We start from the raw sequence: 24,788 nt of genomic DNA, 5'->3' as shown, positions 1-24,788 counted from the left end.
GAGATGTAAGTGAGGGCATGTCGGTCTTGAGTAGACTGATAGCAGGGGTTGTATAGGGTTGGGGCGAGGAGTAGATTGAGTAGACTTGTGTTGGTGGTGGTGTTCAAAATGGAACCTAAGAGCTGAATTGAAGTCTTCCAAAAGCTTGTTCAATGGAAGATGCTGGGATAGAGAGGACTGAAGTCCCAGAATGTGGAGAGTAAACAAGCTCTGGTTTACATTTATATTTGGTAGAGGCTGGAAGGATAGAATTGAGTGGAAGAGGAAGAGAAACGGAGACATCAAATTGGACGAGGGAGCGGTCGAATGGAGAAAGATCTATAGTGAGGTTGGCTGCGGAGGCCGAGGATGAGGGAAAGATAAGCTGAAGGGAGTGTCCCTGAGGGCGAGTATGGCGGTTATGAGTGAGAGACACTGATATGTAAAAAAGGAGGGAGTGAAGCGTGGATTTTACAGAAGTTAAAAACACCCACGAAAACAACTGGAGCGCTCATTGGGATCAAGCCAAGTAAGAGGTCAAGGTCAACCAGGAAGGGGTTTAGAGGACCTGGGTGGGCGACAGAATAGAACAGTGGTGAGGAAGGAGAGTGGTGGTAACTGAGTGAAGCAGAGACGGAGAATTCGATGGGGGAAGAGGCAGAGAGGGGGTGACACTGTTGGTTTTGAGGACACCTCTCACATCTGTTTTTTTAGGCTGGACCGAGTGTGAGAAGGAAGCAGTGTCAGTGTGAATGTGAAAGGCAGCAAGAGAAGCAGTGTCACTTTTGGGAAATCCAGGATTCTGTAATTTCCATGCCTGCGATGTTGCGATTGTGGGAGTCAAGTTGTCCGGGAGAAAAGAGGTTTTGTTGCATAGTGACTGACCGTTGGAGCACAAGGTTTGAGAAACCGAACGTCCTGAAATAGGAGAGGGACCTCACACCAGAAAGAAATGACACTTAGTTCATGTAATGTGCCTAGCATGAAACTCACCCTTCATATCCAGAAGCATGTCTCCCTCCATGAACATGTTAATCTCATACTGTATCAGGCCTGTCCTACACATGGAGCGTGGTCGTGCACTCAGGTACTTGAGTGAAATTGACATTCAGAAAACCACATGAACTTACCTGATAGAAGTTTCCAAGACAAGTTACACAGACCTGATGAAGGCCACTCAGAGAGACGTGTTGGCCGCAACTGATGTTGTGCACAAATCGGGTCAGATAATGGCAGGCATACAACAGATTTTTCAAATGTTTAGCCAATGGAAAATGACTGGTATAAAATAACTCCTACACAAAAGAGGCGACCCTGCTCATGAATGAAGCCATCATGGCCGACTTCACACAGTGTATCCTATTGGACCCATTAGCGCTCACCTGTTCTCGACCTCTATCTGACCTTTGGCTGCACTGGAACCCAGAGTGTTTGGTTTCACTTTCGCCCTAGACTTTCTATTTTTTTCTGGAACCCCATAACTTGTACCGCCTCAGCTTCATCTCTCACTAGGACCCTAAGTGTGTATCGCCATATTGGTCCCTACTCGTATTGCCCCACCAGACATCTTATTTGCCGGTTATCTTCCCTCTTTGAGCCCTACTTGTCGACTGAAGGTGTGACGCATTTTATCCCACTATGCTCCTTGCCAGCCTGGCAAATGTGGTGCAGTGAGCAGGCGTTACTACTATTCAACAGCGCTTCGCTCTTAGGCCTCACTCGGCAGCGCAAAGTCCTCCGTCAACCCCATCCCCAAGACTTCCACACTTTTGCAATATGCAACAGTGTTAATTTGGCCTCCTCCTAAATGGAATCAATCATGGAGTGTTAGGCATTTCATGACTTTTCAATCCCTGGCACAGCGGGAAACCTGTTAGCATCTATTCACACTTCTCGGTGTGGAACGCCTTCCTCTCCACCTCTGGTTACTTGAGAAAGATGACTCTCCAACAGCAGGCTACAGGCACGGCAGGCATGCAGAGCAGGGTCATTCAGGGAAAGGGGAGATAGGGGGCGGGGAGGGGAGGGGAGGTGCCCAGGCTTGGGTGGTGTGCAGGAACAATTGGTGGTGGGGAAAAGGGAGGTTCAAAGACAGTGCACTGGTGGGGTAGACGTGAGGGAAGGAGGGGGGCCCAGGAGATGGTACCTGTCCACTGAGTGTGGCCTGCAGCACTGAGGATTTAGTGCACTTTGCCAACAGGGCCCATGCTGGAACAGCTGTGAGACCTTGACCTGACATTCAGCCACCTTCAGCGGACTAGGTACCATATGTCTATGGTGGCAAAGGTTGGAGGGGGTGAGGGAGGCTGGCAAAGACAGTGCATCAGAGAACCAAGATGGCCTGAGCCAAGAGAGCCAGTACCTGGGCAGGCAGCGGTGTTGTTACATGTCCGGGTCTCTCTCAGCGGCCCGCTGCACAACGTTCCGTACGGAGAGGAGACACAGGAGCGGGTGCGGATCTGCCACCCCTGACCACACGTCAGAGAGCACACGCTCCACTGGGACCACTCCTCCGCTGCGGGGTCTCCTAAACAGAGAAAGACACGCGTTGGTACCAGCCTCGTCCCGGTGGACAGGGCGCTCATAGTGGAACAGATTCTGGTGGACAGTAGACAAAGCATGGCATGGCATGGGCTTGCAAGCTATGCTTGGGCACAGCACGCACCTGAGAAAGCACAGTACAGGGCCAGAGTGCAACTATCTGCTCCTTACATGCTCCCATTAACTGCTGCACCATATTCAAAGTTGTTTGCCAGTTTGCTTCCCACAATGTCAATTTCTGTGTAGTTGACTTTTCAGCAACTGTGGAAAAGTCTAAACAAAGACAAAACAAACTAATGCCATGTCAGTCTCTCGGGGTCACAGTCGCTCGGATCAGTCAGTCGCTTAGATCAGTCAGTCGCTCAGCACTTACTGATACAACGCTGAAACCTTTGGCTCTCCAGATATTTTGAACTATAGCTCCCATCAGCTCTAGCCATCATAGTCAATGGTAGGGGATCATGGGAGTTGCAGTGTACCCCTGATCTAATGGAAATGTCAACAGCCACCACAAGCAATGCATTAAACCTGGAGCAAAGGAATAAATGTGCTTTTGTCCCTTTATCCCGCCAGCAGCTTGGATGCCCAGGAAGGCCAATGTTTAAAGTGCTTATTACAAGGGATGGCGGTTGGCAAACCGTGTTACAAACATGTTGAAGTGTCTCTGAACCCAAATGTACGTCACACTGAGTCAAGCCGCGGTAACTCATTATAGCGGCCTGGCGCCATGCCACTTTCAACAATTCCACCCTCAGACATTGCAGGACTGTCACTCAACTAAAATACGTTCAATTACACAGGGAAACACAGAGCGAGAAGCTTGGGGGCAAACACAGGTCAGAAGCATTGAAGCATAATTTAAAGGAAACACAGAGAGCTGCTGGGTCCCCGTAGAGAGATCCCATCAGTTTCCTTGAAAGGGGCCGCTGCCATTTCCACCAAGAGAGGCCATTTTATATGCGACGGGTTAATGATAAGAAGATCCCGGCACTGGCCAGACTTCTGTGTGGCTGCTGTGATGCCAGTCGCAAATAAGAAACCGTACCAATACCATCTGCCCTGGTGGAGCCTGTGCCAGCTCGAGTTTCTTTCTTTGTTACACTCTTCCTTTCTCTTTTTTCTTAACTAAGGCAGGGGGCTAGCATTGTCACCCTGCCGGTCGCCCCACTTCCCCGTCAGGCGCACAGTACTGCACACAGACACAAGCACTGGTGGTACCGAGTCTGCCAGCTAGTTCTGTGGAAAGGTGGTGGCAGAGAAATGGAATAATGGAAGGGTACTTTGCCCCCAAATGGCACATGATTGAGCTTATTGTCCTGTGTTGCAGAACGTGAGACCGAGGCACTCGTAGCCAAAATCATGAGCAGCCCTGTTTCTGACCCAGACAGCTGCCTCTGAGCTTTCCGCTGGTAAAAAGTGAAGCAGTCTGTTGATTCAAATAAAGGAATGCATATTCCAAACGCAGCCTCCGAGATGCTCTGGAGACAACACACCCTCTGCCCCCCATTTCCGCCAGTGTCCAGCTTATGCTCTTGGCGTTATTAGAGCCTTTAAAGTGGGGGAAATGTATAAGTGATGGCTCATTTAACGGGCCATTGCTTTTACATCACAGGGAAAAGAACTGACCATGGGGCATTTTTATTCTGAGGGCCAACACAAAGCATCTTTATGTTTATATATGTTTATTGAGTTTATATAGCGCTTTACAGCTGACCAGATCTATGCATTCTTCCAAGAGAATTAACATGCCAAACAGAACAAGTTTAAAACTATGTTCTTTATTTTCATGTCTTTTTATTTCACACACCCAAAGCTTTTCTGTATATTACTTTTTAGTTGCATGTGACGCATGCCTGAGAAGGCTGTCATTTTCTTGCCTAAGTGGTCTAGGGGCTGCTTTGGGATACAGACTAAATGCATCCCCTCGGCATCAAAGAAATGTTCGTCTTCATAACACGCCAACCACTGCCAGATGGCTCCTCAATGTGACCTGGCACCTTGTTTAGGAAAGCAGGGTTAATTGTGTAACCGTGCAGACAGTAGTCCGTGGCAAATCAATGCCGTGATATGTGCAGCAATGACTTGTGCACTGCCCAAATCACCACCCTGTTTGATAAGGCGTCTATGTGCTGCTCCTCTATGCATTTGATGTGTCCCATGTCCGCACAATAGCACACTGGAATTGTTTGCATACGTAGCGCTAGTGAGTGTGCTATGCTGTCCCCACACTTAAACGCATAAAGCAATCAAAGACGTTTCCTCAAATTGTACCTCCACTCGACCAAACACCCTTTATACACCGTCCCACCATGATTTTCACTAGCTGCAGGCCAGCACTAATAAGAGATGACAATGCCAGCTCTGTTAGATAAAGCGTGGGCCTGGTCTTTTTTACAGAAATTACCCCAGAAGCCTGTGCAAGGGCGAGGAGGTGGTGGCTGACAACTTGTGGGCCCTGTACATGTATCAGAAGCTGGTTTTGTTTAAAACGCTTCATCAGCGTATTACTCTTCAGGCGAAGTGCAATCCTTTCTTTACATTTTCCCTTCTCTATTGGGTGTCTCTTGTAGGGTATCCGTTCCTGTCTAAAGATCTAATTCCCGAAAGATGTTTCTGTATTGGGGGCTGGGCATGCTCAGGCTGAGTCCCAGCCCCTCCTCATCTAAAATTCTCCAGAAACAAGAAGCAAAAGAGCCATTATGCCCCATTTCAGTGACTGATGTTGCAGCCATTTTATCCTTACATCCAAAAACGTAAGATGTCCGAATGAGTCTGTATGGTTCATGTTTACAAACCTTTTAATGTTAGGTTGAGTGTTGTGAAGAGTGATGTGAGCACCAAGCCATGTGTCTGTTACGCCTTCACTGATTCACACATACAACCCATTCCTCACAGACTTGTTTATCAAATATAGAGATCTCTGATCATTGTTATATTCCCAAAATGTCCTGTGATTTAATGCAAAGCAGACAGGAACACTAATTGATGCTATTTATCCCCATCCCTCTCTCATAGGGTCGTTTTGAGAGTGTGCAATAGGAGTGTACCAGACTGTCCACCTTGGAATGAATGATAACCTATCAGAAAATAATTTGTATGGTTAGTCTAGTGTTACCCCTTGCAAAATACACGTGAGGTGGTTCGAACAGAATGCCTGCAACACAGGCCAGTGGGCCCTCAGAACCCAGCAGGCTGGTCCCATCACATTGTTTACCAGTAGAGGCAGTCTGAAACTGCAGACAAGTCCTTCCCTAAGAGCAGGTGACAGAAGAACCCTTTACTTGGGCAGCAACAGCTGTGTTTTCACATTGGTTTTCTTCTGTAAAGTTCTTGAATTACAATGTAACAAAACCTGCTTCATTTGTTTAGCAGTGATTTATTGATATTGAGGAGGGTTTTGTCACGTGACACAAAGGTGTAGTTTGGGAGTGATGTGTCAGTCGGGAGCGGGGGAAAAGGTGCGCATTCCAGTGTTTCGCCGTGGGCACCACGTGGGCTTGAAACTGCCCTGATCAGGAGGCGCTGGCCCACCCATGCTATACGAACCACTCCAATCTTCCTGCCAAAGTTTTTGCTCAGTACCTCTGCTCACATCTAAACTGGTCGGCCGGGCAGAAATGGGATATCCCAGTAACTATGGTAATATAGAGAAATGATACTCTGATCTCAATAAAACTCAGTCCAGCCGCCCCACCCCATGGGATGCCAATTTATGGTTAGTTTTAATATTTCAGAACTGCACTGAGGTCTGGTCAAAGTTACCACATCTAGCTGGGTTTGCATTCATGCGTTTCTTGACAGTATCGCCACATTACTCCGCATTCGAAAATGTCGAAGATTTGCTGGCGAATTTCACAGCAATTATATGTGCGGGGTGAGTTAGGGTGTTCAATTATGTGAGGGGAGTATGGGGGACGCGGGGGCCTCCAACCACATATAATTGCATGAAAAGAAAAGAAATCCACATCTTAGAATTCGGTATTTCGAATTTGCAATAATCACAGATCTTTTGTGGCTTTCACTCTGTGCAGGAAAGACAGCCAGCCCTCCCCCAGTCCCCAATGCTCTCCCCCAATCAGACATTTCAGCACAGGAAATCAAGCCAGGATCTAATCACAGCCCTTGAGTGATCACTGGTTGGCCTGGCTTTTAGTGGCTACCTAGCAACCATGGATAATACTATGGCCCTCATTACGGACCCGGCGGTAACCCTGCCGGTGTTACTGGCGGGTTGCCGCTGGAACCGAAAACATTTACCGCCACCTGATTTCCCGGTGCCACCGTGAGATTACAACTCTGGCAGCCTGGAAAGTCAGGCGCTGGTGAAATGGAAGGCCCCATTCTTATAGAGTCCCATAGGACTCTATGGGAGTGGTGACACAGAAGCACCGGCACTGTATCTAACGGTGCCGGTGCTTCCGTGACTGGTCTGCATACTGTGGCCGCTATGCCCGGCAGGGTCAGACCTGTCGGGCACGGCTGCTCCATCAGGCAGACCTGTAATATGCCGGTCCGGAAATAACTGTGCCATTGAGCTTACAGGCAACCTTGTTTCGGGACCGGCAGTGTCCTAATATGAGTGCGCACCTCAAGGCGCACTCCGACGTTACCTAAATAGAGGATCCTTGCTGGTGGGATGTAGCGTAGTCAGTCAAATGCACTCTTTCGTTCTTACTTCCCCTGGGGCCAGCTTTCCAGATCTGTGCACCAGAGGCTCAATGCAACTCTCAGGACACTGCTGGGTCCCTGGTTGCAGCAGAGTGGAGTTCCAGTACCACACATGACATCAGGTATGCATGTTAAGTTAAGCTGAGCCACTCCCTGAGCCCTGGTTTTTTCATACTCTTTTACGAGATTACCCCCGTTGATTTTGGGAGAACAACTTCACTATGCCAACAAAATTAAAAACTTGGGCTGCATATGGCACGAGAATCTTGGCAGTGAAGCACAGGTGGGGGTTAAGGTGAAGGCAGTGCTCCACGCACTACTCGCACTGAGGAATGTGCTCCCTCTTATCCCGAGGGAGGATCATGCAGTGGTGGTGGGGGCAATGACCAACCCCCACCTGGATTACTGTAATACCCTTTCAGCAGGAATTCCAGCCAAACAAGCCACCAGACTGCAGAAGGCTCAGAATGCCGCTGTCAGAGGAAATGGGACACGTCTCTACGCTGCAGAGATTCCTCCCCTGGCTTATGGTGGAGGATAGGAAGTGGCATGACCGATCTGTAAATGCTTGAGGGGGCACGCCCCAGCCTATCTTGCAGCGAAAATTGTCCGGTATTGCCCAAGTAGAGCTCCGTTCTGGAGACAAACTTTTGATTTGTGTTACACGGTCCAATCTGGTCTCCAGTGGAGATAGAAGATTCAGAGTGTTTGGGCCAAACATTTGGAATCAACTCCTCCTTGAGATCAGAGCTTGTGAATCTTTGGCCTTGTTCAGAAAAAGGCTGAAAACTTTTCTGTTCAGATACGTCCATCACAGCTGCATAATGAAACGCATGCACTAAGTATGTTTCAGTTTAATAGTTGTCATCTGGGTCTGAACATAGTTTAATCTGTCTGGTGCGTGTTAGAAATTCCCAAAATCAAATCAAATACGAACAAGACCCTGGAAGCCAAGCCCAGAACAGAAATGTGGAGGCAACTCGGCTCACGTGTCTACTCCCTCCCACTCCACACCAGGTGGGGCCACTGCATGGATACAAGTAGTCCCTGGCTTTCAAGGTCAGAATTCGGGCATATAGCAGGCCCTGGCACCAATGAAAAAGTGTCACATGGTCGCAAGTGGCCATTCCTTACTTTCGTGACTGACTTTTGATTAGTCCCCAAAGGGGAGGGGTTTGAGGAAATGTTTTGACATCATATTTTAAAGAACATTTGTTCAGTACTACTGGTTAGAATGAATGGGTGCGCAGTGAAGAAGCTCATGAAACAGGCTCAACCTTTGACCCACGCTAGCATACAGGACCTGAACTGTGGGCGTGGCCCCATTGCCCTATAGGCCAGTCCTTGTACTGGCATTTCCTTTGGTCTATCTATCAGCTCCATACTGCCGCTAAGCAGCACCCTAATATCAGTGCTTCAGTTAACCCATCCCTGCCTGCCTTTGAACACAAGAATGTCATTGTATTTTCCCTTGTTCCCTCCCTTGCCTTGAAGTGCTTTGAAACACATTGTGTATAGGCGCTATATAAATAAACGATCATATCATAAGCCTTGGACAAGGCTTTCCCATGGTTCACAGGACGAAAGTTCACAAACAATTGTGAAGTCTTCCAAAAACTCTTTGTGCGCATCACGTAGCACTTTAGGGCACGAGCAACGTCCAGCGAGTGCAAGGCCCTCTCTGCCGGTGAAGGTGGTTTAGGGAAGAAAACAGGCAACACCAAAGGCTCGCTGAGGTGGAATTCCGACGGAACCTTCAGCATGAAAGCTGGGTGCGTACGCAGTACTACCCTTGATTCATGGAAAGTCAGGTACAGTTGCTTGCAGGATAGGGCCTGGATCTCACCTACATGCCTGGTAGAGGTGATGGCCACAAGGAAAGCCGTCTTCCACAAGAAAAACGAGAGGTGTCTGATGCATAGGCTCAAAGGGGGGCCCCCCATGAGCCTTGTCAGAACCCCGTTGGGCTCCCACGCGTTGCATGAGCCTTCACTGACCGGAAGGATCAGAAAATGCCTTTGAGAAACTCCTTGACGAGTCTGTAGGGCCACTGCGAGGATCTTCCTGCGAATCTGGTCTATCGGAAGATGGCCGCCAGATGTACCTTGATGGATGCGTGAGCCAGTCTAGCATTTGCCAAGGACAGCAAGTATGGAAGGATCTTCAGATCTTCTGCGACCGGCACCACATAGCAAAACGCTTCCACTTTTGGCCGTAGCACTTCAAAGTCGACAACGCCCTGGCCTTCGCGAGGATTTCCCTGCAGTCCACTGGCAACTCATAACCTCCAAACTCTAAGGCTGCAGGAGCCATGCCTTCAGGTTCAGAGATCCTGGGTCGTGATGAAGGATTGCGCCTCCCTCTCTGTTGAGACGATCGGGAGCCACCAGCAACTTGACTGGAGGGGCAACTGACAGGCTGTGATGGTCATCGTACCAAATCTGCTTCGGCCGCGGCGGGGCGATGAGTATCATCTTGTATTGGCACTGTCTGAGTGTGTTGATGACTCGTAGCAAGAGAGGGAATGGGGGGGAATGCATACAGGAATAGTCCTTCCCACAGGAAGGAGAAAGTGTCTCCCAAGCTCCTCGGTTGGTGGAACCTGCTGGCGAACTTCTGGCATTTGGAGTTTGCAGTCGTCGCAAACAGTTCGATCTCGGGTCTGCCCCATTCAGCGAACAGGCGGTACACAAGATCCTGAAGAAGCTCCCACTCGTGGCAGGAGTGGAGATCCCTGCTGAGGGAGTCTGTGATGGTGTTCTTGACTCCCACCAGGTGACAAGGGACGAGGAACATCCCCTGTCCGACGACCCAGTGCCACAAGTCCTGGGCCTCCTTGGAGAACACCAGGGATCAAGTGCCCCCCTGCTTCCTGATGTAGAACATGGTGGTGGTGTTGAGTGTGAAGATCCTCACCACCTTGCCTTTCAGAGACGGTAGGAACAAATTGAGGCCCCAAAACACAGCCCATAGCTCCAGGATGTTGATATGCAGATCCTTCTCCTCCATCAGCCACAGGCCTCTGGCGTGCAGACGTCCAATGTGCGCTCCCCAACCTTCCAGGGAGGCATCCGTGGTGACCGTCTCCTGGTATAGGGGTTTTGAAATCCTGTGCCTTGGGCGATATGGAAGCAGACTGTCCCATCACTCTATCGCCCATCCAAACTCCTTGTTGAGAGGGATCTTGTCCGCAAAACTTCCAGACACCTGCAGTCAACGGGCATCAAGGAATTCTTGTAGGGGTTGCATCTGCAATCTGTAGAGACAGACAAGGTAGATGCAGGACAGCATCATGCCCAGTAAAGACTTGATGGCCCGCACCGTGGCCATCTTTGCTGACGACAGTCGTTGCACCTTTCCTTGAATGGCTGCTAACCTCTCTTCCAAGGGAGACATAAGGCAAGACACTGTGTTGAGTCTGGCACCTAGGAACAGTGCGTTCTGTGATGGCATTAAGCAGGACTTCGGATAGTTGACAGAGAATCTAAGATCCGTCAATAGTCGGATGGTCGCCTTAGTGTGCTCATTGGCCAGCTGCCACGAGTGGGCGTGAATCAGCCAGTCAACCAGGTACAGGTACACATGTATGCCCTGTAGAGGTAGATGTGCCGCCACTGGTGCCAGGCACTCTATGAATACTCTTGGGGCCGACTTCAAGCTCAATGGTAGGGCCTTGAACTGGTAGTGCTGGCCCTGCACCACGAAACTTAGAAATGTTCGATGCTTCTTGTGAAGGGGGACATGGAAGATGCGTCCTCCAGGACCAACATCGTCAAGAAGTCTCAATTGGCCGAGCACGTGCTGCAACATGACCATTCTGTATTTCTGGGATTTAAAGTATTTGTTCAGGCATTGCAGGTCCAGGGTGGGCCTCCCCCCCCTGTCTTCTTTCTGACTGGTAAGTATCTGGAATAAACTCCAGAGCCCCAGAGCTGGGGAACTAGCTCTATCACCACTTATTGTAGCATGGCCCGTACCTCTTCCAGAAGCTGTGGGATGGGCTGCCCCTGCCGGAGAATCAGCAGAATACAAGGAAACCTGCGCTGGAACGCCAAGATGTGCCCCTAGGCGTGAGCATCCAGAACCCATCTGTTGGTGGTGATCTCTCTCCACTCGCTGAAGAACCTTGTCAGCTGACCTCCCATTGGGGAGCATGAGTGGGGGCCCGATGTCTTGGCCGGTTCAGGCTTGCTTGCACTCCGGCATCCAGCCCCGTGGGCGACGGCGACGCTGTCCTCCACTATCGTAGGCCTGGGAGCGGCCTCTGTAGGTTCCTTAAATTGAGGATTGGGATGGCTGTCTGTACAAGGTGGAGAACCCTTTCGATGACCTGCTTGATTTCCCCTGGAGGAGCGAAAAGATGAGCAGTGCTGCTGGAGAGCTCTGAGGGAGCGGCCATCTCCATATCCGCTTTGTTGGCCTGGATTGACTCATTGATGGCCTTCCCAAGCTAATTTCTGCCATCGAAGGGCATGTCCAGCACCTTTGCTTGGACCGCCTGATGGAAGTTAGTGGCCTTCATCCATCCCTGCCAAGGAAGGCAGACACTGTTCCCCATTTGCCAGAACTCTGTGTCGGCGAATGTCCACTACCACTGTGATGGCATGGTCCGATGCCACTTCTCCTTCATGTAAGAGGGCGAGGGTCTCAATCTTATTATCGTTCAGGAGGGACACCAGGATCGGTCCTAGTTTGTACAACAACTCCCTGTCGTACCTGGCTAGGATCGCCAGTGCGTTGGCCACTTTGATTGTGGATGGCGGAGTGTAAATCACCTTCTTCCCCATGACGTCCATCCCTTGCCCCTCACTGTCCGGAGGGAATGAAGACAACGAGGACGGGATAGCCGACGGTTTCCTTCCGGCCCCCAACACCACTGAGTCTGGTGATGATTGCGACCTCAGGCATTTTGGTGCGGAGTCCGGCATGCTATACTTTTTTTCCAGCCTATCCCGGTGGCTGGAGTTCTGCAAGGGTTCTTCATGAGGGATACGCTGTCTTCCCAAATATCGTCAAGAAAAGGCGCTGCCAGGATAGTCTTCCTCTTGGCCTCTCGCCTTTGATACAGGAAGCCACCCTTCTTGGTTTCCCCGCGCAGCTGGAATAGCTCAGAGACCCTGGTAATCATGGATTAGAACAAACCCACTTTGTCCAGTGGGGAAACCCTATGAGGGGCATCCAAATGTGGTGACTCACCGTCCGCTGCAACAATGTCTTTGTCGTCATCCGTTGACGTGACCATATCCGTTCCGTTACCTGTGTCTGGGTCTGCTGGGGAGTTGTGTCCCGATGCAGTGGCGGAGGTTCATATGGGGGTATCAGATGATGCTTCCCCTTCTTCAGCAGAGGCTGACTGGGAACCTGGGTTATTGCAGGTACCAGTGCTGGACGCATTCTCATCTGGATCTCTGACACCAAGGTGTGGAGAGTCGATAGAATATCCAAGGAAATGTCCCTCGGCTGAGAAGGCAAAACAGGGAAACTAGGCCCTACGCTGTCATCGCTGTTGTCCTCGTCATTGTCCTTATGGACCGTATGCATGGACTCCTGATCTTCGCCGTCCATGGAAGAGACCTCCATGGCTTGGGAGACGACCTGGGAGGGCTGTTTCGGGGCCTCTTGACCCCCCCTTTTTATTCCTTGAAGTTTCTAAACCGGGACCTGGGTCGTTATCTTCACCCCTTCTGGCGTACTTGCAGACTTTGCCAAAGTCTTTGTGGTGTTGTTGCGCCGTTGGGCAGGGACACTTTCTGCCCTGTGGGAGCCACCCTTGTAGGATCAGCACCCTTAGCTGCAGTGGTAGTAGTAGCTGTTGAAAGAGTAGAGTGGAATGATTAACTAAACCGCAGTAGAAAGGTTTCTCAGACTTTCCACTCCTGGATTCCTAGAAAGTGTGGCAGCTCCATTACCAGCATAACTGGATTGGGTAGAACCGGTTCATTGATCTGGTCTCAAATGGCGATCACTTGCAGACCTCGGTCAATTCCCCACCCCACGCCCAGGGGCTTCAGCCTGGACTGAAATCCACAGATCACGGATCTAGAAGAGAGTTCAAATAGCAGGTCTCACATTTACCAGTAAGTGAAAGGCCTCGGAACAGGAACCCTGCCTGTGCACAGATCAAAAGAAAATGATGGTGAACCCTGGGGACACAGTTGACTGTCGCTCAATTCTCTTGGATCTGGACCAGACTGTCACTGATTTAGTTGAAAGGCCTGAAAGAGTCCAAAAACGGCTTTATATACAGGATGGGGCAGTTGATACCATGCACTCTTACCAATCTTTGAACCACCTGAAATTTGACTACAAAAAGGCTAGGATCACTGCCCAATCTTAACCATTTACCCTCACCCAGCGGTGAGGCGACTTTTTATTCGTTTTAGATGGAATTTAATTCCGACTAGAGAGATACTGTCCCGCTACAATCCCAGCTCCCAATTAATATTGACATGTCGCTTTTGCAATCTTCCCTCTGTGGTGGAAACATCGGAACACTTAATTGTGCATTGTTCAGATCTTAGGGGGAAGCGGGAGGTGTATTTTAAGAACTGTGCGTCATTGTGTCTCACTGAGGGTGGTAGCTCTTCCTGGCACTTGTGTTTAGCGAGTCGGGCACCTTCCATTGTTTTTTAAGCTCTCTGAATCTTGAATGTATTCACTGTGCATATGGAAAATTGCATTTGTTTTTATCAAATTGGTTTTATATTTGCCCATCCTTAATGTCTGCGTTTGTATTGTTTGTCAAAGGTTTGACAATAACCATATAACAACAAAAAGTAAAGAAAGGCCTAATTTGCATACCAGTGGTAGTGGAAAGGCATGCTGCGAAAACAGTTACGGTTGAATTAACAGTTCTGCGTGCAAAGGGAAGACCTCAGCATCTATCTGGACTATAGCGCTTAGTGGAAGCCTGCACACTGCGAAGAGAAGGCACCAGACGCCCTCCGGAGCATGATAGAGTGAAGATGCCTCACAATTCAGAGAGCTCACCTCTGGTATATAGCGGAATTGTGCAGACTGCAGAGGGAAGACCTCAGCATGTATCTGGAGTATAGACGATGAGGAGGTCTCACCTCTAGCGCTTAGTGGAAGTGTGGAGACTGCAGAGGGAAGGCCTCAGCATCTATCTGGAGTATAGACAATGAGGTGTCACCTATGGCGCTTAGTGGAAGTCTGCAGACTGCAGAGGGATAGCAGTAGAGGCCCTCCTCGGCATGATAGAGTGAAGATGTCTCACAATTCAGAGAGCTCACCTCTGGCATATAGCGGAAGTGTGCAGACTGCAGAAGGAAGGCCCATGCAGCCCTCTTGAATATAGTAGAATGAGAAGTTCTCCCCTCTAGCATACAGGGGAAGTGAGCAGGCAGCAGAAGGAAAGATGTGCCATGCATCCCTCAGGAGTATCGTATAATGAGGTCTCACCTACCTCTGGCAGATAAGTGTGCAGACTGTGGAGGCAAGACCTCCACATCCATCCAGATTACAGCAGAATTAAGAGAGCTCACCTGTAGTGTGCCGGCAGCAGAAGGAAGACCCCTGCCCCCCCTCCAGAGTACAGTGTCATGAAGTGAAGAGCACACTGATAGAACGGCTTATAGAGTGAGTGGAGTGAGAGTGCAACAGAAATGAGTGTAATAACTCAGACTGCCGTGAACGCATCTAATCCACTTTCCAATGCAGACCAGAAGGGTCTAATTGGCCATCCAAATCCCCGATCCACAAAGGATTGTTTTATTAGTCTCCAAAACAGCACAACTAGTAGGTCAAAAATGCATAGAAGAGTTCTTCTAGAGTAATCCGGAAGTGTCAAGGTCACCTCCAGGGCAAAAGGTGGGCCAGATACCTTTCTAAGGGAGCAATTAGAATATTAGGTGTTCCTCATTACTGCTCAGTGAGAACAGAGCCATATCTGAAAGGGGTGCAATGCTTCCATGCGCTCCCACAAGTGGAGGCATTGCTGCTAGCCCCATCCGGAGCTATTCGACGTTGCACTTAACATTGCTAGGCCGTGCGTTGGGATGCTTTCATAAGCCGTTCAAAGTTCAAAGGAATCGTTTAATCACCAGTCCAGAGCATCGTGCGGTGGGTCATCCAGCACGGGGGCAGCAGACTTACCCACACCCATGCATTGCATGAACAGTGACGGGGAATGAATCCATCCACGTTCACACTGCAGCAGAGTAGTGAACCCATCTCCCAGAAACAGTGACATGCTGGAGATACAGTGCTATCCTTCCAAAGTACAGTGACACCTTCCACATGGAGTAGAAATATCCGCCACATCTCTAGTGGGGCATCACCACTGCCACCCATGCAGAGTGTGGTGAAAGGGTCCTGACCCGGGCAGAAAGTACCATCCAATCATCAATCGCCAACCAAGTGAAATAGTACTTTGCCTGATCAGCCATTTGATGTGCTGAATAATTGTGCTAGCAGAAGAGACAGTCTGCCGGCTGCTTTACTCCACTTTAATAAGCAGGTGGGGTCAATGCATGCCAGTGCCCAGTGGCTGAGTATGCCAGGGGCTAGCAGCTGCATATGTAACCCACAGTGGCTGAGTAGGCAGGGCCGAGCGGCTATGTATGCTAGAGAGTGGCTGAGTAGGCAGGGCCCGGCGGCTATGTATGCTAGAGATTGGCTGAGTAGGCAAGGCCCGGCGGCTATGTATGCTAGAGAGTGGCTGAGTAGGCAGGGCCGAGTGGCTATGTATGCTAGAGAGTGGCTGAGTAGGCAGGGCCCGGCGGCTATGTATGCTAGAGAGTGGCTGAGTAGGCAGGGCCTGGCGGCTATGTATGCTAGAGAGTGGCTGAGTAGGCAGGGCCGAGTGGCTATGTATGCTAGAGAGTGGCTGAGTAGGCAGGGCCCGGCGGCTATGTATGCTAGAGAGTGGCTGAGTAGGCAGGGCCCGGCGGCTATGTATGCTAGAGAGTGGCTGAGTAGGCAGGGCCCGGCGGCTATGTATGCTAGAGAGTGGCTGAGTAGGCAGGGCCGAGTGGCTATGTATGCTAGAGAGTGGCTGAGTAGGCAGGGCCCGGCGGCTATGTATGCTAGAGAGTGGCTGAGTAGGCAGGGCCCGGCGGCTATGTATGCTAGAGAGTGGCTGAGTAGGCAGGGCCGAGTGGCTATGTATGCTAGAGAGTGGCTGAGTAGGCAGGGCCCAGCAGCTATGTATGCTAGAGAGTGGCTGAGTAGGCAGGGCCCGGCAGCTATGTATGCTAGAGAATGGCTGAGTAGGCAGGGCCCAGCAGCTATGTATGCTAGAGAGTGGCTGAGTAGGCAGGGCCCGGCGGCTATGTATGCTAGAGAGTGGCTGAGTAGGCAGGGCTGGGCGGCTATGTATGCTAGAGAGTGGCTGAGTAGGCAGGGCCCAGCAGCTATGTATGCTAGAGAGTGGCTGAGTAGGCAGGGCCCGGCGGCTATGTATGCTAGAGAGTGGCTGAGTAGGCAGGGCCCGGCGGCTATGTATGCTAGAGAGTGGCTGAGTAGGCAGGGCCCAGCAGCTATGTATGCTAGAGAGTGGCTGAGTAGGCAGGGCCCGGCAGCTATGTATGCTAGAGAGTGGCTGAGTAGGCAGGGCCCAGCAGCTATGTATGCTAGAGAGTGGCTGAGTAGGCAGGGCCCGGCGGCTATGTATGCTAGAGAGTGGCTGAGTAGGCAGGGCTGGGCGGCTATGTATGCTAGAGAGTGGCTGAGTAGGCAGGGCCCAGCAGCTATGTATGCTAGAGAGTGGCTGAGTAGGCAGGGCCCGGCAGCTATGTATGCTAGAGAGTGGCTGAGTAGGCAGGGCCCGGCGGCTATGTATGCTAGAGAGTGGCTGAGTAGGCAGGGCCTGGCGGCTGACAATTCCAACATCCTCCATCCGAGTCTCCCAAATGCCAGCAGCTGATCATGCCAGCATCCAGCAGCTGATTATGCTAATGCCCAACCGCTGCATGTGGCACTGCTGCTGTTCAGGCCATCTCTAATTTGCAAGGGATGGTGGTGTGTGAGACAGCTCTGCCATGTGGAGGGATTTCCCTCTTAAATGTGTTCAAATGGCTGGTTCATACCCTCCACCCCCTTACGCCCCTCTGTGCCCAATTACTCTTCTTGTTGGTTTAAGGCAAAGAGAGCTCTACATAGCTGGGGGTTGGGGGTGCAGGGGCGAGTATTGTGAAGACGGATGCTGTTGGGAGTGGTTGTTCATCGCACCGTAGAGAATGAGCCAACACTACGGTTCTGGGCACCCAGACTCCGCCGAGCACGGCTCATTGGCTCCACGAGATGCCGCCGTAATGGACCATTCCTTTAGCTCTGCCGCCGCATTTCTAAATGTAGGCCACCGACGCAAGGAGCTAAGGACCAACTAGACAGCTACATTTGGTCTGAAGGGATCACCTAGCCGATAACCCGCTTTCGCGCTCAAAGCTGGGATCTACCCGTAAGCGGCTCACAAACACAAGTCATGCTTTACAGTGGCAGCGATGGCATAATTAGTCCTCCCCGGCATAAATATTGATGGTGTCGGTGGGCGCGGGCCCGTAGGAGGCTCGGCTCTGTCACACCAAGACCCAATCTTCATCAATCTTGGGGTGACTGGGGGATCGCGGCTCATATATCAGGGGGTCTGCAAGAACGCCCCTTTGAAATCACAGAGATTAATTTGCTGGATAAGTACATTTGAACTATAGAATAAGTAGGCTATTTTAGAACCCCCGTAAGAAAGCGTGTATATAACGGATCGCCACCGAGCTGTGCACGGGCTGCAACCGCCCCCTCCTCGTACCCCAGAGGTGCCAGTGCTGCCAGAGGCCTTGCACTTCTACCCCACTAAGACTCGGGCTTCCCCTACCCTCCTGGCACCCTGCGACGAAGGGGAACAAAAATACCTCTAAGAATACAGTCAGACCTGGTTATTCTGGAAGCATTATAGGACCGGCACCACAACAATGTTATTTATCGACTCGACACCATCACAGAAAGAAGGGAGGCATAAAAACAGGGTTTACACTAAACGGTTCTGCCAGAACGGCCTGGATCGACGTGAGGTGTGTAGCCGGGCACTCATGGAGCCTCCCCCCCGCCTGTGCTAGCAAAGATCCCTTTACCTGTTCCCCGCACAAGGCTCCCGTGACAGGGCTGTTAACAGAACCGTTACCTGTTTCCAGTGCGCAGGCTCCAGACACAGTACTGTTTGAGTTCACACGTGACTAAAGCCTTACCTGTTTGCAGGATACTCCGTGGTTTATACTTGAGGTCTAATACTTTGACTTACTTATTACTGCGTGGCATAACACTCCCATCACCTTTAACATTTCATGAGTCCAATGGTGTTAATACCAGTTTGTGCAACTCAGTGTCAGGAAGAACAATCGGCAGTTTCACAAAACGATGCAACAGGAATATTGCGAGTTAATGGAGTGTATCCTCCTAAACAGCGCTTTAAATGGGGTGAGAAATCGAGGGGGGCTGCAATGAGGGAGTGTGGCCTAAAGGATGTGGTGGCCTGAAGAGTCCCCTGCACGGCAGAATCAAAACGATCTTTCTTTTTAGTGTCCCACACTGGGGATTCGAACCTGAGGCCTGCCGAAGACGGGCCAGTGTTGCATTGCACTGCGCCATCGCAATTGTGCTCAATTGCTCTGTTCAATAGACTAGGCCTCAAGCAGTCTACTGCATGAAACAGATGAACTCCAACACTATGCACGTGTTGCAATCCCCGCACAGAAAGAAAAAAAAAAAGGTGGCGGTCATGGGTAGTGTGCGCACCACACGACTGAGGTTGTGGGGCTCAGCCCTGGCCCACTTACAGCCCTGCTCCCAACACCTTTTTTGGTTGAACAAGCGACACTTCGCTCTCCATTGACTGGTGAAGCTCTCGGCTACGTGGCACTTTCAGAACACTGGGCAATCAACTGTACGGCAGTTGGATGGTGTGGGCCCGTGTGCTCGGCAACGACCAGAGAAGCAAAGATGGTTGGAAACTCTCTGGGCTCTGCCACTCACACTGGGCGCATGCGCCAGCGTGATGCCCTTTTATTTGCACACCATCATGACGATGGTTCTTAAAAGAACACCACACTCCTCCTTTTTTATAACAACAAAATAACAAGGAACTTAACAAACTTACATAAACATTGCTTAAAATGCAACAATACATCAGGGGTCCATTCTAGTCCTTCCCCTCATACACTTGGCATCTAAGATATAGTCCTGCCAACATGCTGGGCGCCTTCTGGACTCTCTGACGGGTATCAGCTATTGTTTCCACCTCACCACCGCCTTGAACAGGATGACCCAAGGCCGACACCTCTGCCCCCGACCCAGAGTCCTGGCTCTGGTTCTCTCTTGCATTCTCTCCCCAATCATCAGAGGATGAGTCTTCTATGGGATCATCTGTTCGTTCCTCCACATGGGCACTGTACTTCTTGAAGAAACACGAGTTTCGCGTCACTGTGTTGTGTCCATTCAATGCACTCAACATTGACCCCTTCGGGTCAACCACCAGCAGCGGGACCGGTTCATAAATTAGGGCCCGCTTCCCTGTAGAGTTCCTCGTCTTCTGCAACACTGTATCGCCAAGTGCTAACTGATAACCATGTAGCCCTCTCCTGGGATAAAACCACAAGGGCACCGCTGAAACAATGTCTCCGCTGGTGGAACTGCCGTTGAACAATTTGGTGTGGTGCGGCATTCCATAAGAAACTGATATGGTGCCCTCTTGAGACACAAGCCTTGGTCGTGCGTGATCCTAAACTCTATAAAGGTCTCATGAGTCTTTCGTTGTCACCATTAGCAAGTGGCCACACTAGCGTGATCCTCCTGTGCCGGAAGCCAAAGTTGCGCATGAGTTCTGCAAAACCTTCACTCCTAAATGAAGCCCCATTATCAGAGCACACGACCTCCGGAAAACCGTGGGTGGCAAATATTTCTCAATCGCCACAGCGATATCGGAGAGGGCGGTAGAAGGCACCAATTCCATCTCCGGGTACCGGGACCATTGGTCGACCAGGACCAAGAAATGGCCATCGGCAGGTTGAACCAAACTCGATGTGTACCACTTGTCAGGGTGTACACCATCTTAGATGGAGTCAATGGCCGGCTCTCTCTGTGCGAGGTCAGCAGCTTGGCACCATTTGCAACCAAGGATAAACTCATCCATGCTCTACAGCTGCCCAGGAAACCAGACTTTCGTCCGCAGATGGGCCTTCGTCATCGCCATCCCCTGGTGGTCTAGTGCGATGACCTTGGGAATACGTTTGGATGGAATCACAGTCCGGGAGCCCCTCAACAATAGGCCATCACTTGTGAATGTCAATTTGCTTTTCACACACCATAGTTGTTTCAAATACTTCCTGGCAATTTCAGTGCGTCTGTCCAGTTTAGCCGATACCCACTTCCACTCTCCTTTGCAATGGCGTTGTGCATTATCCGGAATGACTCATCCTCAGTGGATGCGCTTCTCATCTCTTCTAAGGACATGGAGTTGGGAACAATCACAACTTTGTCGGTCAAGTGGCACAGCGAGTAGAGCGCTCGCTTTGACACCCGTGCAGAGCCTGCTAACACAGGTGCGAATCCAAATGAGCACCACACAGCGTGGGTAATAATAAGCAGCGTTCAGATACCTGAGGGTTCGTAGCGCTATATAAATGCCAAATTATCATTATCCCCTCCAATACCATTCAGACAAAGTCTTCTGCCCCAATGTTCCTCATCTGTCGCTTCGGAGAAAGGTAATCAGTGGCGCATTGTCACTCCCTCGGCATGTCAGGTTTATGTTGGACTCCTGCAGGGCCAACCTTCATCTCTCAGTGTAGGCTGGTGGCTTCACCGGGGAGTAAATGCTTGTGGTCCGTCACAACCAAGAATACCTTCCCATAGATGTAATGATGAAACTGCCATCAGCTCCATAGCTCCGCCAACACCTCCCTATCAATTTTGGAATTCTGCGGTTCAGTCGCAGAAAGAGCCATGCTGGCATACAAATTGGCTGCACTTCCCATTGGTTGTCATGCTGGGTGAGCACTGCACCAAGTCCAAATGGGCTCACATCTACAATGAGTTCTGACGGCTCCCTGGGATTAGCATATGATATATGATAGGTTATTTATAGCGCGCTTAATACTCAGCGGTTTCTAAGTGCGGACTGGGGTTCGAACCTGTGTTGCTCCGTGTTGTCTTGTTTCCAAGGCGAGCAGGTTGCCCTGAGCTAGCCTCCCGAGAGATTGAAGAATGCCATAGTACTTTCAGCCGTCAAAGCGTCTTTCAAACTGTCAAAGCCGTGCTGTTTCAACGGCGTCCATTGCCTCGCTGTCACTTTCTTAGTCAAGTTCCAGAGAGGTCGGATAATGTGGCCAAGTCCTTAGTGAATCGCTCACAGTATGTGATCATACCCATGAAACTGCAGACTTCGGACATAGTCTACGGAGGTTTTGCCATCTCAACGTCATGTACCTTAGCAGGGTCTGCTGAAATTCCTCCGGTTTGGAAGATGAACCCAAAGAATTTGATCTTCCGATGCAGGAAGCTGCACTTCTACTTGTGGAGTGCCAGGCCTACTAGCCTTATTCTGCTCACTACTTTCTCAAGCCGCTCTAGATGTTCCGCCTCCAATTGTGCTGATATTTATTGCACCTTGGATGCCTGCCAGGGCACCCCTTACCATGTTCTGAAAGACTTCAGCTGCGGAGAAATGCCAAAGTTCAAATGCTTATAGTGGTGCAGGCTCTTGTGTTATGTACAGCGAGTCTGGGTGCAGGACCAGTTGATGGTACCCAGCTCGTAGGTCGAGTTTTAAAGAAAAAAGACAGCACCATGTAAGTCTACAACAATGTGATAAATAGTTGGCGTGAGGTGGTGCTCCTTCTGTATGGCCCTGTTCAGGAGGTGCGTATCCACGCAGATTCGCACTACATCAGGTTGTTTTGATTTACGCAATACCACAATGGGAGAAACCCATGGGTAGGCCCATCTACAGGCTCTAGGATGTCTAGTTGCAAGAGCTTCGCCAGCTGGCTCTTCACTTGATCACAGACATGGACAGGAAGCGTTGGTGTTTTAGCGCAGTTGGCTGGTTGGTCTCATCAATGTGGAGGGATACTGGATCACCTTTAATTCGTCCAATGCCTTCAAACACGTCTTATAAACGCTTGATTAGTGATTGCATGCCCTCAACGTACTATCCAAAAGTGAAGTTGACTATTCCCAGGGCTTCCACTGCAGCCAGCGCACCCCAAAGTGTTATCTCACTAACATTAGTCTCAAAGAATTGTGCCTTTATCTTTTTGGTATCATGGAGTACTTCAGTCAAAATACGCCTTCCAGGGGTAAGGGAGTCTTACCCACACATGTGAAAATCTGCACTGTTGTCTTAGACAGGGTGGGTGGACCATTCAGCATTTCATAGTGAGCGGATGCCATCCCATTTACAGAGGTCCCCGTATTCATGAGGATTCGGATGTCTCTGTCCTTTGGATGATGCTTGCCCTTCTTTCCCACTTCCAGTATACTGGAGATGAAAAGGACACCTTCTACATTTTATTCCCCTTCATTATCGGGCCGTCCAACGGTGGTACTTGCCGGTTTACCGGGGCGACCGTCCGCTTGGGCTGTTGTCCACTTGGCCTAGGTTTGGGCTGGCATCTCAGCGGGGTAGCCGGTGCTGGGGTACTACATACCCTTGCAAAGTGGTTCATTTACTCGCACCTTTGACATGTGTGACCTTTAGCAGGGCAGGGCAGTCCGTCATGTGTCGAAGGTCGTAGCCACACTGAGGGCAGCTCGGCGTCCGATCAGTCTGATATTCCTTTTTTGGCCACGGCCGCATGACATCCCTCATTCTGCTTTGCTGACCTCATGACAAAGTGTTCGTAATCGATATTTACCATGGGCATAAAGTATTCCTTCAGTGCAGCAATGGCAGCACCAAATTAGTTTCCTATGGGGTGGAGGGTCTTGAAGACCTTATGAACGCCAGGCCCCTTGGACTACACCAATGTGGACTTCCATGCATGGTCATTTAGTTCACCCACCGCATCAAAGCACATGTCCAGTCGTTGCGCCCCTAGGTTGCAGCATGGGCCTAGACTCGAGGGAGTTCCTGACACATCAAATTCTATCAATGGGGCTAGTGCTCCCTGCTGGCAAGGCACTCTGATAACCGCCAGTGTACCGTCCTCCTCATCTGCCATGTGGACATTAGAGGGTGTTGGTGGGCGGGTATTCTGCCCTGGGTGTGCTACGTGGGCACTCAAAGGAAGGCATGCTTATCAGAAGTACGACACACAAACAAGGAGTACAGACCAAGGGTGTTTATTGAACAGTATATGGGTAATAAAAAGCCTAATATAAACCTAAATCTAAATTGCGAACTAGCTATTACCATCAAAGTAAAGAAAACGCTGTCCTAGTGGTGTCGTGTCAAAACAAAATGGCCTATACTAAAACAACTTTGACCAAATCCTTACTCTATATAACAAAAAGGTGTGGGACAATGATATGTATAACAAAAGAGTGTCTTGCCAACTGAAATGTCCAAGAGGGCTTCGGTAGTTCAGGACTGCTGAACTAGTGCACTTCCTTCCCCACATTACGTCACCGGACAAGATGGAACAGTGGCATGACTGTGAGCACCCGCCGAGTCTATAGGCATCAGGAAGCCATTTCCTCAGAAAGGCAGGATCCCTCGAATCAATATCTTTTGCCTGGTGTCACAAGACTTTTCCCAATGTCTCCCCATGCGGGTTTCCCCTCTTCCCCAGATTTCTCGGGATAAACCCTTTGTTGGGTTCACCTTTATCTTTGCACCACTGTTCAGTCACTTCATCAAAATGCAGGATTCACTTTCCCTTGCTTTCACTTGGCATCCCACTGTTGTGTTCACTGTAGCCTTCAAATCACAGTTCAGGTAACTTTACCAGTTCTACTAGCTTATGGCATTCAGGACCACTTAATGTCCTTTTAACTAAATATTTGGTTTGCTTTCACCGGTTCACTCAGGTCCCCCTCCTCCGGGAGCCTTTCTTTGTAGGCAGTTCTGGCTTCCCTCGATCGGGCACGAGACTTCAAACTGCCAGCATAACACTTGTTACTTTGCAATCTTTCACGCTATCACTTTTGTGTACTTGCCAGTTCGATACAGAGACTTCCGATAGGAGATCAGGTCTCGCCGGGCCACTCTGTTATATTGCAGCAAGTGTGTTTACTCTTCACACTCAAGCTTCCCTTTCCCACGGCTGTCGTCCTACGTGCAACCCACAATACTGGATACAGTTCAAAGGTTTATACCGGCCTCCTCTCCCGAGGCCTTCTGGTACCTGCAGTTCTTAATTAGCATCACAGGGCTAATAATTCCTCAGATTAGCTCTATACTTCCTTTCACTGTTTGTCAAAGACTTTCAACTGTAGGAGGGGGCTTGTACCCTTGACTTTATCCTCGTATGACCACTTTGAATATTCACCTCCTTTCTCAGTTATTTTCTTTCACAGCTTCTCTCACACACACAACCTCAGCATTCTTCGTTCTTGCTACAATGTGCTTCCGCTCGCAATTTCTCAACAAACCAACAAGCACTTTAAACGTTAATGTCCTTTCCATTTATCAACACAAGCCGGTCTCC

General features: G+C 50.1%; 1 protein-coding gene across 12 annotated transcripts in view; it reads right to left on the bottom strand.

Moving 5' to 3' along the window:
* ADGRB2 (adhesion G protein-coupled receptor B2) overlaps nucleotides 1-24,788 on the bottom strand; it is a 1,170,899-nt gene that overhangs the window by 668,387 nt on the left and 477,724 nt on the right. For 8 of the 12 annotated variants that reach the window (XM_069622503.1, XM_069622504.1, XM_069622505.1 and 5 more), the window contains exon 4: nucleotides 2,342-2,506. The exons of the other annotated variants lie outside the window; for them this stretch is intronic. In XM_069622503.1, the coding sequence (XP_069478604.1) occupies nucleotides 2,342-2,506 (165 nt within the window). The remainder of the gene's footprint in view (nucleotides 1-2,341; nucleotides 2,507-24,788) is intronic. 12 annotated transcript variants of the gene reach the window in all.

This window comes from Ambystoma mexicanum, chromosome 11 (genome assembly GCF_040938575.1).
Source record: "Ambystoma mexicanum isolate Mex_15411 chromosome 11, UKY_AmexF1_1, whole genome shotgun sequence".
Lineage (NCBI taxonomy): Eukaryota > Metazoa > Chordata > Amphibia > Caudata > Ambystomatidae > Ambystoma > Ambystoma mexicanum.
Note: the sequence above shows the minus strand (reverse complement) of the source record. Positions and strands in the feature narration are given on the sequence as shown.